Source organism: Brachyhypopomus gauderio, chromosome 11, assembly GCF_052324685.1.
Source record: "Brachyhypopomus gauderio isolate BG-103 chromosome 11, BGAUD_0.2, whole genome shotgun sequence".
NCBI lineage: Eukaryota > Metazoa > Chordata > Actinopteri > Gymnotiformes > Hypopomidae > Brachyhypopomus > Brachyhypopomus gauderio.
The window spans coordinates 14,303,316-14,319,982 of NC_135221.1; the positions used below are offsets into that span (position 1 = coordinate 14,303,316).

General features: G+C 47.8%; 1 protein-coding gene across 1 annotated transcript in view; it reads left to right on the plus strand.

Annotated features, from left to right (window-relative positions):
* Positions 1–16,667, plus strand: part of nav2b (neuron navigator 2b) — an 86,491-nt gene that overhangs the window by 63,189 nt on the left and 6,635 nt on the right. The window contains exons 13-26 of the mRNA XM_077022199.1: positions 1,115–1,244; positions 3,575–3,863; positions 4,150–4,783; positions 6,867–7,024; positions 7,177–7,359; positions 9,232–9,284; positions 9,578–9,601; positions 9,832–9,906; positions 11,624–11,707; positions 11,934–12,045; positions 12,667–12,821; positions 15,153–15,328; positions 15,696–15,776; positions 16,297–16,450. Of these exons, the coding sequence (XP_076878314.1) occupies positions 1,115–1,244; positions 3,575–3,863; positions 4,150–4,783; positions 6,867–7,024; positions 7,177–7,359; positions 9,232–9,284; positions 9,578–9,601; positions 9,832–9,906; positions 11,624–11,707; positions 11,934–12,045; positions 12,667–12,821; positions 15,153–15,328; positions 15,696–15,776; positions 16,297–16,450 (2,308 nt within the window). The remainder of the gene's footprint in view (positions 1–1,114; positions 1,245–3,574; positions 3,864–4,149; positions 4,784–6,866; positions 7,025–7,176; positions 7,360–9,231; positions 9,285–9,577; positions 9,602–9,831; positions 9,907–11,623; positions 11,708–11,933; positions 12,046–12,666; positions 12,822–15,152; positions 15,329–15,695; positions 15,777–16,296; positions 16,451–16,667) is intronic.

Below are 16,667 nucleotides of genomic sequence, written 5' to 3' on the forward strand. Positions count from 1 at the left end.
CAGACAAACAAACAAAAATCCCACGAAACACACGGACCGAAAGAAATAGCACCTATGGGGTCACCAAAACAGACTCTGATTTTTTTAGGTTTTAGGGTTGTCGGACAAAAGCCAAAGTAAAGTTTTCATGTGTGATTATGCCACTCGTGTGCCACCTCGGCCTGAAGGGCAGGGTTTGTTTGGTAGTCCGCGGTGTTTATTAGCTCCCAGTCTTAACGCGCGTGATTAATGGGGAGACGGAGCAGCCGGCGCGTGCTGACAGTCAAAGTCGCTTTGCTGGCGAGACCTGAGAAACGGCTTCAGCGCGCGCAGCTACGAACCCCCACGTTCTTCCGCTCGTCTTGGTGTGGTCTTGGTAAGCTTTCCTGCATTGCATCTGCCGTTTTGATTGCATGTTATCTTTTTCCTTCAGTAGGCTACGCTTAAAAGACGATAATCCAAATTGTTTAAGTTTATAATTATAACTGCCCAATACATTTATACTTATAACTGCCCTATAAATAAGTTAAAGAGGTATTTTCTCAGTGGGATCACTGATTTTGGACGTCCTGTAATAGATTGCCTTGTTGTGCGTGCCAGTATAAATATAGTTTTTTTTAATCTGGAACAGAAAACATCTGTCATGCGTGACCGAAATCGTGGCGTTCGCTGGACAACCTAACGGCGTTGGGAAACTGGCGCATGCGCTCTCGCTGGACAATAATACGGCGCAAAGCGAAAGATTCGGACGATTAGCTAATCAAACGTTTTGAGAGACACGTAGACCGGTTTAAATTCACAACCACGAAGGAAAAGCGAATCTGTTTCTCCTGCTCGAATCCCCTGAAGATTCAGGGGCTCAGTCTTCTGGTGTTTTTCTGCTTTTTTGGTTCATAAAATCCTTAGAATTTTGCGTTACATCAAAATGATTAAGGGCACCATTTTATAAGGAGGAATGTTGCGTGTGTAAATCATCCATGATACGTATGCCTGAGTGCTGTATTATAAAAGTTAAGTCACACTGTGCAATGCAATGATTCTTTTAAGTTTGAGTACTTAAATTAACTTTATGAAGTTACTGAATTAACTTTACTTTAGTACTTTATTAACCCCGCCCCGTCTGTCCCTCTGTCAGCTGGGACGACAGCAGTTCAGTCAGCAGTGGCATCAGTGAGATCCTGGACACAGATGATCTCAGTACCAGCTTGTCCTGTCGGTCCTACGTCACCACACCCTCCGGGCCGCGCCGGAACACAGAGGAACAGGTGAGTGTCAGGCAGCTGGACCAGAACCATCAATTCAGCCTAATAAAGCGGAGAGGAAGAGAGACGGAGGGAGAAATGGACAAAAGAGCAGCAGAACACCGCTGTGTGTGTGTGTGTGTGTGTGAGAGAGAGAGAGAGAGAGAGAGAGACGAGATGTTTCAGATTACATTTTTTTAGGTTAGATTATGTTTGTTGTCCCCAAAGGGCAATTTGAATTGCAGACATCAGTCAACCACAACAACAAAAAAGCCCCAAACTAACAAAAAATATAAAAATGTTGATACTTAGAAAATGTACAGTTGTCATCACATTATTATCACAGAGGGATGTGAAAAGGATCTTGTTTAAAGCAGAAGCAGTGATAATGACCCCAAACCTTTTGACCCCAAACCCAAACATGCACATTCTACACAGAGGAAAGACAAACACGTTAGACCTTCACCAAAACACAGCAACCGTGTATTGTAGAGACAGCCATTATGTCCGTTTGTGTTTTATTTTTTATCAGACTGGCAGATGTTCAGAACGCTGTTCTGTTTGTGTTTTGTGTCTCAAATAATTATTTTAATATCACAAAAGAGAAAGAGATTGTAAAGAAGGTGTTACACACACACACAAACACACTTGTTGTCGAGGACTAGTACCCTGACCAGCAGGCTGTCCAAGCCGGGAAGCCAGTACATGACCAGACGTACCACGGACGCACAGGCGTCCAGACATAGACATGTCCACTGCTGGGGGTTGTCCCTCTGTATTTCTCTTTCAGGAGGGTCGTGGGAGATGGTGATGTGTGGTTTTCCAGTTGGATCTTTTTAAGGCCTTTTTAATCTGCTGTGTTGGGGATTCCCAACACCAGGCTTTGATGTGCTGTGCAGGGGCGTCTGGACAGGTGCTGCTCGTTAGGGTAAAGGCTGGTGGTCTGTCATCCAGGCCCAGCCTGCTCTGCCCGGGCAGCGCCGGCGGCAGCCGTGGGGGGTGTGACTCACCTGCCTGTCTCGCCCAGTTCCGAGCACGTGGGGTCCACAGACACTATGTCATTGTGCGCATCCTGGTGAAACAAATACTTTTTTGTCCATGTTCCTGACTCTACTGAGCACTCCAGCCACTGACCTCCGCATACAGCCTGAATGACCTGTGACCTTGAACCCCCTAACACTGATGTAGTTCGTCTGTTAGCATAAACGCATCATTTGTATATCATGTGCAAACAATACAGTCAGGTTATAGCATGTCCACTAGTTCAGACAGAGCAGCACAGCCGTGTTTCATTCATCTAGCTGTTCCTGGACTCATAAATGATCCATACGTTCCATATATTTATAACTCAAACATTCAAATAAAGTCATGAGCCAATATAGCAGAAATACAAGCCAAAAATCTGCCACCTCTGACCTTCATATCTCTCTCTATCTCTCTTTCTCTCTCTCTCTCTGCCTCTCTCTCCCTCTCTGTCTCACTCTCTCAATCCTTCTCTCAGTCCCTCTTTCTCATTCTCAACCTCCCTGGCCTTCATCTGTCATTCTATTTTATTTCTCTTTCTTTCTCTCACTTCTCACATACATTTCTCTCTCTCTCTCTCTCTCTCTCTCTCTCTCTCTCTCTCTCTCTCTCTCTCTCTCTCTCTCTCTCTCTCTCTCTCTCAGCCCCCTTACATTCCATCATTCCTTCCTCCAGACTGTGTGGTTGAATTTATTGTATGAATATTGAGATAACAGTGTTTTGGATTTGAGGCCTGATAACAACTGGGGGCCATTAAAATTCTTTCCTTGGCAATGATGTTTTATGAGTATTTTCAGTAGCAGTTGAACAGTGACCTTCTCAGAGGTCGGATGATATCATCCTGGTTGGTTGCGTCTGGGGAGGTGCTTCCGAGCAGAAGCTCTGTTTATTTGGGGAACCTTTTAAAGGACCCAGGAGTTGCAGCTTTGAAGCGCACCAATTGAAAGCCATGGAGTCAGCCAATAGTGAATTAGCAGTGAGCGCTAGAGTCCATTTGCCATGAGGCAGCTGCTCCTACAGGGACCTCCTCATGCAGGGGCCTCCTCCTCCTACAGGGACCTCCTCATGCAGGGGCCTCCTCCTCCTACAGAGACCTCCTCCTGCAGGAGCCTCCTCCTCCTGCAGGGGCCTGTTCTACAGGCTTTGACTCATATCTCACTCATGCTCGTGCACTGAGTAAGACCCTCACGTCTGGACAACAGCTTGAAACTGCTGAAGTGCTCAGTTCAGTTTGGTGTTTTGGTGGAGTTGGGATTCTGGGTGCAGGATGGGTCTATGATGTTGCAATCTGAATTCTTTGGTTTTGTTGTTGTTTTTTGTACCATCTTCAGACAGACACAGAGAAGCATTCTGCTGTTGCACAGAACTCCCTCTGGAATAACAACGACCTCGCGTGCCCAGACGGCTGTTCAGACGGCTGTGTCAAGATGAACACTGGCTCAAAGTGGTGTCACCTGTCAGACATCTCAGACAAATCAGAATGCAGCTTAACAGGCTGCAAAACACCCACAATATCACAGACGGGCTCCTGGAGGCGGGGCACGAGTGGCCAGGTGGGCGTGGCCTGTCCTCAGACTAAGGCTCTGATGAACTGCAGCTCACTGAAAGTCCACAATAATGGTATGTATGAAAACAGCTCCCATGAACGAGTTACCCCAGTTCCAGAGGGCTCTTCTGACATATTCAAATGTCTTTGGTTCTGTTTATGTTCTAGATATATATACTGTAGATATCTGTGTATACAGCACACTATGTCTGAGTCCGTGTACAGCACACGTATCTGTGTCTGAGTCTGTGCACTGTGAGTCTGTGGAGTGTGAGGCTGGTGGAGACGTGTCCTGACTCCTGAACTGTCAGGGTAGTCACTGCTCACAGTTGATGACTCATGACATTTATCTCCCTGCAGGCAAAACAGACGACGCCAAGGTGTCGGAGAAAGGTCGCACTTCCCCGCAGCCCAACCGCCCCCCTCGCTCCTCCTCACAGCGACAGGCGTCCCTCACCGAGGGCAAGAAGCTTCCGTCCGGCCCCACCACCCGAGCGACCCCCAACGCCCTCGGCTCCAAGAAGAACGGCATGGTGACCGCTGCTTCTGCTACTCCAGGGAAGATGCCAATGACTGCCGGCTTCACCACGACCCGCCTGATTGGTCGACAGACCAGCGTCGATGATGGATACCTTCCCCCGAGTGCCCGGACCACCCTCCAGTACCGGAGCCTACCCCGGCCTAGCCGTGCCAACCGGGGAGCGGGCGCTGCCCATGCTGCTACTCGGCCCACCACGTGTGGCGTAGACGTTGGCCTCATCAGTAAGGGCACTGCCACCCTGCCCAATCCAAAGAGCCGCCGGTGCCTGACGGTCAGTGCCAACCAGACGGACCGAGAGAAGGGTGTGCTCTCAGACACGGGGACCCTGCCAGCAGGACTTGAGGACGCAGGCTGCGGGGACACAGGCTGCGGGGACACCCTGACGAGGCAGGACCAGCATGGCAAACAGGCAGGGGGGCGGTACTCAGATGTGTCACCGCCCACATTGCACAGGTGAGAATTCTCACTGGTAGGTCATCATATGAAAAGCCACTCTAGATGTCTGACAACTGGCTTAGATTAAAATGGATCGTACCTGAAAGGTCTGTAGACCTACATTTGTTTCAGATGGCTGGAAGGGTGTTATTACTCAGGGAACAGGCCCTGATAATGTTAGTCACGACATAACATAGAGGACCTTTATGTTATATAACATTCTGCTGTGATGGGGCTCCATTAGCTGATAAGCATTATGAAGTGTATTCAGCATGCAGCCTTCTTGTGCTGGAATTTAACACTGATGATTTAAACAGATCTGATTAGCACCATTCACCAGTGCATAATAAGTTGTTATAGCTTCTCTTCATGAACGGCGACGATCGGATCTCTCTGAAATGGCTCATTTGTTGAAGATAAAGCAGTCGTCGGCTGAATGACCTCCACCGCATGCTCTAGAAAGTTCTACTACAGTGTTGGAGCATGTTCAGAGGCAGACGTGTCTCCCCGTGGGCGATTTGACGTCAGCTTCCGTCAGCTGCTTTGGTCCAAAGACTTGAGACTTGAGAGATCACAGGCTGTTCCCACCCTGTTCTCATGCAGGACCAATGAAAGACTGATCAGATCAAACAAACAGCAGACAACCCTGATGTTCAAAAGTTGGACAATTGGCCTTTGTTGACTCGATTGATCAATTCTCTAAATAGATTTTCAGTGTGAACGTGGCGGAGGAAGGTTCTAAAGGTTCCTCCACAGTCCCGCGCGGATAGTCTGTAGAAGCGGAGCGTGACAGGGTTGGTGGTGTGCGTTTGGTAGGGGCTACGATTGAGGCTTTGACTGTGTTTTCTAAGTGTTTTAAGCTCTGGCTGATTCATCAGTGCCAAAGCATACCACAGATAAGCAGATGGTATCATCCAGTTGACCCATGAAGTAATGAGAAAAAACAAGAACCTCCTGGCTTATCTGGTGTCTTGTATTTCTTATCTCTGTTACCTTGTGAAGAGGGAAGCTTGTGTGCCCTCTGGAGCAGCCTGCATGCAAAGGGAACTCTGGCATTTGAAATGTTTCCTTGAATTTCCTCTGTATTCTGTTAGTCTCCTTTGCGACTGTCATTTCCTCCATTTGAAACGGCTTTGGGAAGTTTTTGGTGGTACTTACTTCACTGTTCATTGTTTTAATGCTAATCTAAGCAACTATAGTTACGTCACACCTCTCTAAAACCCTTTTCACCCTCTTCTGGCACCTGTGATCATGTAAAGACTCTCTGGGGGTAAAATTGGGCACCAGGCAGCCTCCTGTTTCCACAACCCTCGCGCCACTTCCGTCCACGAGGGCGGCGCTAAGGAGACCCCGAACTGTGTCAGTTGAACCATGTTTGTTGCTGTGTGCATTGTATAATTGCCCCCTACCCTCCTTCCTCTCCTCCTTTCACAAGAGCTGCTTTAAGCGTGCGTTGTTTGGTCTTCACTCCGCAGCTGCATGTAATGTTTTTGACCACTCTGCTCTTTGTGAGCAGGAATGATTCTTGAAGGTGTTGGCGAGATTAAAGCTAGATCTATATCGGCACTGAGGATCTCTCTTCCTCTCCCGTTCTCTCATTATCTCCCTCCTGTTTTTATCTTTGATCCAGTGTCCTTTTCCACCCTGTTGTGTCTACCCTTATCCCCGCCCCCTTCCTCTGCAGCCCCGCCTTCAGCTGCCAAACATTGCCACAGACTAGACAGGTAAAGGTGTTTGTGTGTGGTCGGGCAGGCTGACCGTGAGACTCGTTGGGGTCAGCCTCTCTGGGCACGTGCTGTTCCGCACAAGTTTGGGATCTGGAGTGTGTCATGAATACCTGGCTGCTGTTGTGGTGTTCAGAGCGGGTGAACGTTCCCTGCAGTGAGTTGAGTGCTTCTCAGTTGAGGTGCCACAAATGCGCACTGACAAATCCATGGTTGTGTAAGACCAGCTCATCGTGTGTTCATCGTACTCACAAGTTACTAGCCTGAACTTGTGTGTGTGTGTGTGTGTGTGTGCTTTTGTGTTTGCGTCTGTGTGTGTGTGTGTGTTTGAATTGTCTGAACTTCACTTGACCAATCAGTGTACTGGGTTTCTGCAGGTACGCCCACTTCCCACAGGGGCGGGAGAGTGAGGATGCACGTGATTGGCTGCGTTCTCATTCTGCTGGCGGACAAGTTTCAGGAGGCGTGTCTCCATTTTCACCTTCCTCCACCCTCAGCTCACCCACCGGCACACGCTTCAATTTCACCATTATTGGTACACACACACACACACACACACACACACACACACACACACACACACAAACTCATGCACACATAGTATCAGTGCATACACAAGGTTCCTAGAAACAGGATTGGTGCCCCAAGGCACTTGACCTTTAGTAATGTCACTCTTCACCTCCTTAGGCAGTCCCACCATGGCTGTGCCGACGAACCTGGCAGCCTCGCGTGCCTCTAGCAGCCTGGCCAATCAGGACGGTCCGCACGACCCACATAGTGACCATCGCCCACGCAACACATCCGTGTCCTCGGACGAGAAGATCCGCACCATGACCGCTTCTGGATCTTTCCGTGAGGTGCTGGAGGAAGGTCAGAACTCTGCCGGTGCTGAATCTGCTCTAAACGGCACCAGACCAGGGCCCTGCCTGTTCTTAACGTCCCACCACTGCAGGCTTTCAAATTCCAAATGTGCAGTGACTCAACACCACCTGCTGTTCTCAGATAGCAGCTCCAGCGTCCATCGTGCCCATTGGTAGACTTGTTTAGTCAGAAACTGAATGTCACATGAAAGACGCGTCACACAAGTGAGAGTGTCGCCCGCCTTAGGCTGGGCTGTACGATGGCACACGCCGGCGTTAGCGTACGCTGACGTTAGCACATGCTGAAGTTAGCACGTACCGGTGTTGGCGTACGCCGAACGTTACCGAACACAGAGTCTCACTGCCTTAAGGTCATACAGTCTCACTGCCTTAAGGACTAGTTATTCAGTACAGTTTAAAGAGTAGTGACTCTGCATGGTTATATTACTCGTATTTTACATGTGATACACTGATTTTACATTTTGGTTTTACAAGGTTGATTTTACATAGATTTTACACTTGCTGTTTACACTAGTTTTAAAGATGTTGATTTCATACTGATTTTAAACAAGTTGATATTACGCTGAGTTATTAGACAGAAAACTTGCACATGCTGCAGAACAGTAGTCACTCTCTAAGTGTGTATTTGAAAAGCAGCGTAAAGGACCAGTGACATGGGATGTCCGTCATGATTCAGGTTCATCCTAGTGTGTCCCTGGTGCCAAATAAAATTCTGAGACCCTTTTGGACCGGAACAGCGATTTAACGAATAGTCACCCGATATTAGACTGAACAGGACACTCGAACAGATTTGATTTATTTTGTGTATTTTTGATTCCATAGGTGTTTGGTGAACAGATTTGATTTACTTTGTGTATTTTTGATTCCATAGGTGTTTGGTGAACAGATTTGATTTACTTTGTGTATTTTTGATTCCATAGGTGTTTGGTGAACAGATTTGATTTACGTTGTGTATTTTTGATTCCATAGGTGTTGGGTGAACAGATTTGATTTACTTTGTGTATTTTTGATTCCATAGGTGTTTGGTGAACAGATTTGATTTACTTTGTGTATTTTTGATTCCATAGGTGTTTGGTGAACAGATTTGATTTACTTTGTGTATTTTTGATTCCATAGGTGTTTGGTGAGTGATTCTGCTTCCAGAACATCACACAGTAGCATTGTCTGACCTCACACTAGCCCGTGTGTGTTTGATCTCTAAACACTGCCCAAAGATCAGAGTGGGCCCTGGACAGAGGTGCTGCTCCGTCCGGGTCGGCTTCTCCTCACAGGGAGGGGAGCCGACGTCTCTTCTCTCCATGATGCAGTTTTAGAAGGGTTGCTCTTCTGTTCAGCGAGGTCTTCGGTTCTTTTGTCAGGATACTTTACGTAGCATGTGTATAACTTTCCACAGCACGTGTGCTACTTTACACAGCATGTGTGTTACATTAAATGGCATATGTGTTATTTTACATAGTGTTTTTCTTTACACAAGATGCGCGTTACTTTACAGTGTTTTCTACGATGTTCTTGCAGAGTCACTTGCGCGCACACACACACACACACGGATATATAAACCCTTCAGGGCATTAATAAGGTGGAATTTTATATTGTTTGTATTGTGGCACCCAGGAGCTGACTAAGCACTGACGTGTCTCTCCACCCATTAGCATGTTGTAGCATCTCCTTAAACCTACGCAGTCTTGTTGTGATCTCTGAGTCACTCAGCTACCAGATGTTATCAGACCTGTCGCCTGAGTGACCCAGCTCACTTGTTCCTGTCTCTCTCCCCTGTCTGTCCGTCTCTCTGACTCTCTCTCTATCTATCTATCTATCTCTCTCTCTATCTATCTATCCGTCTGTCTGTCTTTCTGTCTTTTAGTGCATGGCTCCAGTTTGTCCCTGGTGTCCAACACCTCTTCAGTGTACTCCACGGTGAGTCACACGACCAAACCCACATATGTTGTGTGTTATAATGATCTCAAATAAAGAATCTGCATGTATTGCGGCATACTATAATTGCATATCTTCGAGCCATCATGTGTGTTTAGTATCACTGCTCATAATATAAAGGGGAGTATTAGATGACTCTTAATGTTAATGTGTATTTTCTCCCTTTGGGTGAATATGAATACATGCAGTATAATATCCCATGAGCTAGCGTACTCATGAGCAGGGAGGTGTTTGTCCTGAATAAACACCACCTTTGTTGCTCTTCTGCCCACCAGCCTGACGAGAAGTCTCACTCTGAGGTAAGCTGCTTCTTTGGCATCATTTGATTTGGACCACTAAACTCTGATATTCTAGTCTTGCTTGCACGGCTGCTAATGCTGTGCTTGCTTTAATGTCGTCCTGCTCGGGCGCTTTAGTACCTGTCTGTGTGTGACTGATGTCCTGGTAGCGTGTGTGGTGGCGTGTGGCTGATATCCTGGTGCCGTGTGTGTTTACGTGTGACTAACGTCCCGGTGCCGTGTGTGTTTAGATCCGTAAACTCCGGAGGGAACTGGAGTCATCCCAGGAGAAAGTGTCCACCCTCACCACACAGCTGAGTGCCAACGTGAGTGCACACACAACCTTCCTGTCCCTCCCCTTCCTCACGCCACCCGGTGACATCGATCAGCGCCTGAACCCAGCACTGTCTCAGCAATTAGGCTATTTACTAAAGTTTCAAGGTACTAGGATTGACTGAGAAACTCTTGTGCTGCACCTGTTGTAGTGCAGTTACAGCCTGTGTTGGTGTTTGCTGTGTGGTTTAGTGTTTGTGGTTCTGTTACAGCCTGTGTTAGTGTTTGCTGTGTGGTTTAGTGTTTGTGGTTCTGTTACAGCCTGTGGTAGTGTTTGCTGTGTGGTTTAGTGTTTGTGGTTCTGTTACAGCCTGTGTTAGTGTTTGCTGTGTGGTTTAGTGTTTGTGGTTCTGTTACAGCCTGTGTTAGTGTTTGCTGTGTGGTTTAGTGTTTGTGGTTCTGTTACAGCCTGTGTTAGTGTTTGCTGTGTGGTTTAGTGTTTGGGGTTCTCTTGCAGTCTGTGTTAGTGTTTGCTGTGTGGTTTAGTGTTTGCGGTTCTGTTACAGCCTGTGTTAGTGTTTGCTGTGTGGTTTAGTGTTTGTGGTTCTGTTACAGCCTGTGTTAGTGTTTGCTGTGTGGTTTAGTGTTTGCGGTTCTGTTACAGCCTGTGTTAGTGTTTGCTGTGTGGTTTAGTGTTTGTGGTTCTGTTGCAGTCTGTGTTAGTGTTTGCCGTGTGGCTTAGTGTTTGTGGTGTGTGGTTGAGTGTTTGTGGTGTGTGGTTGAGTGTTTGATGAACATGCTTTAGTGTTAGTATCTACATTCATCTTCTTTGAAACGACAGGTCAGGTTTAGTTGTGTTCCGTAATAAAGTGGAATTATTCGCTCCGTTCCTTCAGTTTAAACAAATATGCCAGCGTACCCTCACCACTGAAGTGCTCTAACATCCTGCCCTCATCTGGGTGCCAGTTTCACAACTCACCCTAATGCTCTTACACACTGGGATTCCTCTGTCAAGGAGGTGAAACACACACACACTCACACACAGACTCGGCGTTGTCTTCTGTGTAAGCTGCTGGCATTGTTTCTCAGCAGTAGCTGTTTTTAGAGTTTTGCTTTAAGACATTTAAAGCATGATACGCACACACACATGCCCAGACACACTCCCCTGTCTCTGTCTGACGGCAGCCATCCAGATCTGGTACTGAATGCTCCTCAGTTATCAGCTCACTTACCATGGCGTATATGATAGGATTGTGTGTGTGTGTGTGTGTGTGTGTGTGTGTGTGTGTGTGTGTGTGTGTGTGAGAGAGAGAGATAGAGAGAGAAAGTGAATTGTGTTTACTCTTTCCTGACTGTGTGGAGATCAAAGGACTATTTCACTGTGGGTTCGTTGGTGAGCCCTGTCGCTGTGGCAGCAGTGTGTGGTGTCCGAGCAGAAATACAGTTCAAAGGTCTTTCTGCCTGAAGGGGAAACAACCCGGCGGTGGAATCTGCTGCCACACGCGAAGCAGTTTGTCCAGCAGCTGATCGTCGTTCCCTGCTGGGGACACAGTTCAGGTTCCTGCTCCAGCAGGTTGCCGTGGTGATAGGGGTCATGCCCCAGCATGCTCCTGTAAGCCAGTATGGCCAGACGAACAGGAGTCGCACAGGGACCCCAGAATGACATATACACGACATATTAGTGGGGATGATGAAAATATGAATCCTCGTGTGTGTGTGTGTGTGTGTGTGTGTGTGTGTGTGTGTGTGTGTGTGTGTGTGTGTGTGCAGGCTCATCTAGTGGCAGCGTTTGAGAAGAGTCTGGGCAATATGACCATTAGACTGCAGAGCCTCACTTCAACAGCAGAACAAAAGGTTGGTGACTGTGTGAGATATGTGTGTATGTATGTATGTGTGTGTGTGTGTGCGTGTAAGTGAGTAAATGTTTGTGTGCATGTGTGTACTTGCATGTCTGTGTTCACATGTGTGGATAAGTATATTTACACGGGTATGTGTATGCCTGTGTTTGTGTGTGTGTGTGTGTGTGTTTACATGTATGCACGTGTGGGTGTGTGTGCGTGTGTGTGTGATGGGGTTGTAGGACACTGAGCTAAACGAACTGAGGAAGACTATTGACCTGCTGAAGAATCAGAACTGTGTGGCCCAGGCGGCCATCAGTGGAGTCCTCGACACCCCAGCCCCGCCCAGCAAAGGTAGGACCGACACCTGCACTAACCCCGCCTACCCAGCCCCGCCCAGCAAAGGTAGGACCGACACCTGCACTAACCCCACCTACCCAGCCCCGCCCAGCAAAGGTGGGGCCGACTCCTGCACTAAGCCCGCCTACCCAGCCCCGCCCAACAAAGGTGGGGCCGACTCCTGCACTAACCCCGCCTACCCAGCCCCGCCCAACAAAGGTGGGGCCGACTCCTGCACTAATCCCGCCTACCCAGCCCTGGCCAACAAAGGTGGGGCTGACTCCTGCACTAACCCCGCCTACCCAGCCCCGCCCAACAAAGGTGGGGCCGACTCCTGCACTAACCCCGCCTACTCAGCCCACCCAGTAAAGGTGGGGCTGACTCCTGCACTAACCCCGCCTCATGGGCACATTCCACAGGTCTTTTCAAACTGGGTAGAGACAATGTTTCTTCTTTTAGTCTAAAATGTTTGCATGTCTGGGGTACTCATGTAAAAGCGGCATGAGTAGTGGAGGTGTAGGGGATTCAAAATTTCTCTCTTTCTCTCTCCCTCTCTCTCTCTCTCTCTCTCTCTCTCTCTCTCTCTCTCTCTCTCTCTCTCTCTCTCTCTCTCTCTGTGTGTGTGCTCCTGCTCAGTCTACTGTAGTGTCCCCCCTCAGCCTGTAGAGGAGCTGCAGATTCAGGGCCAGCGTTCCTCAGACAGTGTGTCCATCACCAGTGCCTCCAGCCTCTCTAGTGTGCCCAGCAGTCTTGAGCACGACGCCAAGAACAAGAAGAAGAGGAAGAACTGGGTGAGTCTTCCTCGCTTCACCCATGCATACGTGATACTTTAAAGGTGATGCTGATGACCATGGAATCGTAATACTGAGCAATCAAAATCTAGAACCATAGTGAGAGTTCTAGATTCTGATTTCTGATCCTTCCTAAAGGGCTTCATGAAGAGGGAGAAGACGTTCTCACCCTCGACACCACTGAATCTGATCACAGGGTTCATTCTGTTAACAAGCCTATGTTTAGAGTGCCTACCAGCTGTCGTGTTGTCCCAACATATGTGCACTGTTCCCGATCCCAGGAGATGCATATAACCCTGTGAGACTGCAGCATGGCCGGAGTGGGCCACTTTTCCAGCCCGGCAGTTTCACGCGCAAATCCAGCCCAAAATTATTTTTCCATCCCAATCGGCCCAAACTAGAGATTGACATGAGCCGGCCCATCGGGAATCCTCCCGAATCTCCCGATTAGCCACCCCGGCTCTGGACTGCAGTAGTGCTCCCTCCTAACAAATGCTGGTGTCACAGTCTCTTACTGGTCACCCAGTCCTCCTGAGCAGGTGGATACATGAAAATTCCAGCAACAGAAATCACACCAAGGGGTTTCACTAGGCTTCTGTGGTGTGGCTTCTGTGCTCTCTGTCACCCTCTCTTGGCCAGATTTGTGGTTAAGGGTTGCTTTTATGTTGTGGAAAAGTAAAACAGGGTGTATAAACTTTAGTGTGATCATAATTTAGGGTTGACTGAGAAGTTTCTGTTAGTTGTTGATGTTTCTGTAGCAATAGAGTTTTCTTGGCTTCTGTGGTGGAAAGTACACAGTCATCACGATGAGTGATATCACAGCTAGTCCTGTTTTCTGGTGCTCATTCAGGTGTCAATGATAGTTTTATGATAGGCGGACTCTTTTTGACATGCATAATTTAGTATGCAAATGACTGCCACCCAGTAGCTTGGCTGTTTATTAGTGAACACAGTTATCGTGAATTCAGTGTAAACAGCTGGGATATTCAGAGTGGGCGGAGCCATATTCAGATTCCCGCTGTCCTATCAGAGGGCAGTAACCGCAGCAACTACACTTCAGTACTTTTAAGTGTAAATGACACAAACGAAAAAGCATTTGGATGCTTCCAGATTCATTAGATTAACTGGAATGAGGTGGAATTATTCGGTGGATTCAGGTGTGTGATTCATGGCAGGATTTTGACTTTGTGAATGTTTACACCTGCGGTTTGTGGGCCCTTCGAGAGGAGAGCAGACAAAAAGAACAGGGTGTTGTTTGATGGGTCAGGAGAGAGGGGTGACCCCCACCCCCGTTCAGCATGTCCTCAGCTGCCTTCGGTGAGTGAGTTATCTGTGGGGGCCGGTTGACACCTCTGTGGATTCTCCTGTTCTGTGGGTCTGTAGCTGTTGGCCGCCTCTCTTCATTCTGAGTCTGTCACCGTTAATGCGTGGACATCACCCCACACGCATTCTTCCATTACTGCATAAGACCCGCTGACCGTGAGAGGCATCATCACTTCAGCTAAATGTGGCATATTGAAATACGATTTTTCTTTTCTTCTCTGTGTGCTCTCGTCTCGTCGTGTGGGTTTATGAGGTGAGTTTTCCTCCCAGTTCGAGACGCTAATGCTGACAGATTGATCAGTCGGCCTTGGAATGTTTGTAATTCCTACCCCAGACTGACTCACTGTCAAACACAAGTGGGTGTGTTGTGAAAGTGTGTTTGCTTTGTCTGCAGAACTGTATTATTTTTTCATACCTCATCCACTTGTTCTGTTCAGCTGTGAACCAAGTTAACCACTAAACGTGAAAGTGTGCAGGCCACTGAGATGATGGGGCAGCTGCCCGTGAGTTACACACATGCTGTTTAAAGGATATGAGGACGTTATCAGCTTCAGTGTTTTTGATACATATCAATGGATTATCTCTAATATAGCACAGATCAGTCAAAAGTCAAGCAGCATTCATGCAGCTCAGGAGAACACGAAGGCCAGTAAAAGCCAGTAAGGTGAATGGTGACATCACTGTGATGTCATTCTAGAGCTCACTGTGACATCACTGTGATTTCACCTTAGCGCTGACTATGACATCGATGTGATTTCACCTTAGAGTTCACTGTGACATCACTGTGATTTCACCTTGGCGCTGACTATGACATCGATGTGATTTCACCTTAGAGTTCACTGTGACATCACTGTGATTTCACCTTAGCGCTGACTATGACATCAATGTGATTTCACCTTAGAGTTCACTGTGACATCACTTTGAGTTCAGGCTGGTTTAGAATGGAGAGCTGTGTCTGTCCCAGACAGATCTTCAGAACCGTGTCCTGTTGTCTGTTCCTCCCCTCAGCTAAGGACCTCCTTCAAGCAGGCCTTTGGGAAGAGGTCGATGCCCCGGTCTGCCTCGTCACACTCAGACGTTGAGGACGGGGCCGACCCCTCCCTGTCCCCCTCTCCCACACTACAGTATGGACGGTCACCCCCAGCCACCGGTCTGCTGCTCAGACACTCACAGTCCAACTCGCTGTAAGCACTGCTCTCTTCTCCCGACGAGTCTCAGCCAGCTGTCCACGCAGGCTTGACAAGACTGTTTACACTCTGTTTACGGGCTGGGGTGATGGAGCAGGATTAGCTCCCAGGGTTAGTACCTGCCCTGGGGTCACCCTGAGCCTCCGCCTGAATCCTGCGATGCTGTCCCACTCCGGCAGTCTGTGGGCGGTTCATACAGCATGCTTGCTCCAGTACTATATCTGAGAAAGATGTTACTATGCAGTGGTTAACTCTGGAGAGGTTAATGTTAAGATGGTGATTTTTGATGCCTGTTGTTGTGGTTGGATGTGTGTGCGTGTGTGTGTACGTGTGTGTACGTGTGTGTGTGTGTGTGTGTGCATAGTCCTGTCCTCTCCTCACTCTCTGTTTACGGACATGGATGGGGCAGTAGTCATGCTCCCATCAGGACCAGCTCTCTAGCCCGGTAACAGAGCACAACAATAAATAAAACCCATTTTAAAAATCAAAAAAAAAAAATTAACTGAATGGTCCAAGAATGGCATTTCTAAATCAGTGACTGGAGTGGAGATATTACAGTGATCCCTGATTCTACTGCAGTCACAAACATCCAATGTGCAGTAATCATTTGATTCTGCCTAACGCCGGTCAGATCTGATCATAACAAATTTCACAGATGCTCAGTGCCACCAAACTTGATTATTAACAGATTAAACAGGACTTGTGAGACCAAATGACTTTTACTTTGTAAATAATTGTAATAATTTAATCATTTAATTTAATGATAATTTAATATACTGTAATGAATTAACAGATTACTAACTACGATTTTTAGAACATCACTTTGACCAAAAACAATATGACTGATGTATAATGTGTTTGTACGTGTTTGTGTGTGTACGTCTGTGGTGCGTGTGTGTGTGTGTGTGTGTGTGTGTGTGTGTGTGTGTGTGTGTGTGTGTGTGTGTGTGTGTAATGTATTCCAGGATCTCGGAGTGTATGGACAGTGATGCAGACATGGTTCTGCAGCTCCGTAGTGACCTGCGTGACAAGGATATGAAGCTCACAGACATTAGACTGGAGGCCCTAAGCTCCGCCCACCAGCTCGACCAACTCCGAGAGTCCATGAGCCGTATGCAGGTTAGAGGCAGAACTATGACCCTACTAACCCCGCCTCCATCATCCTGACTCCACCTCCTTTACATCACTCCTTTACTTCCTCTCCTCCACCTTTAGCTTCTCCAGTTACTCTGCAGAATTACATAACATATCCACCCCATAAGTCATCAGTGGGCGTGGGTGTCCGCATGGTCCTGCTTCTAGGTGTAAACACGGTGGTGTATGCCTGTGTTTTGTG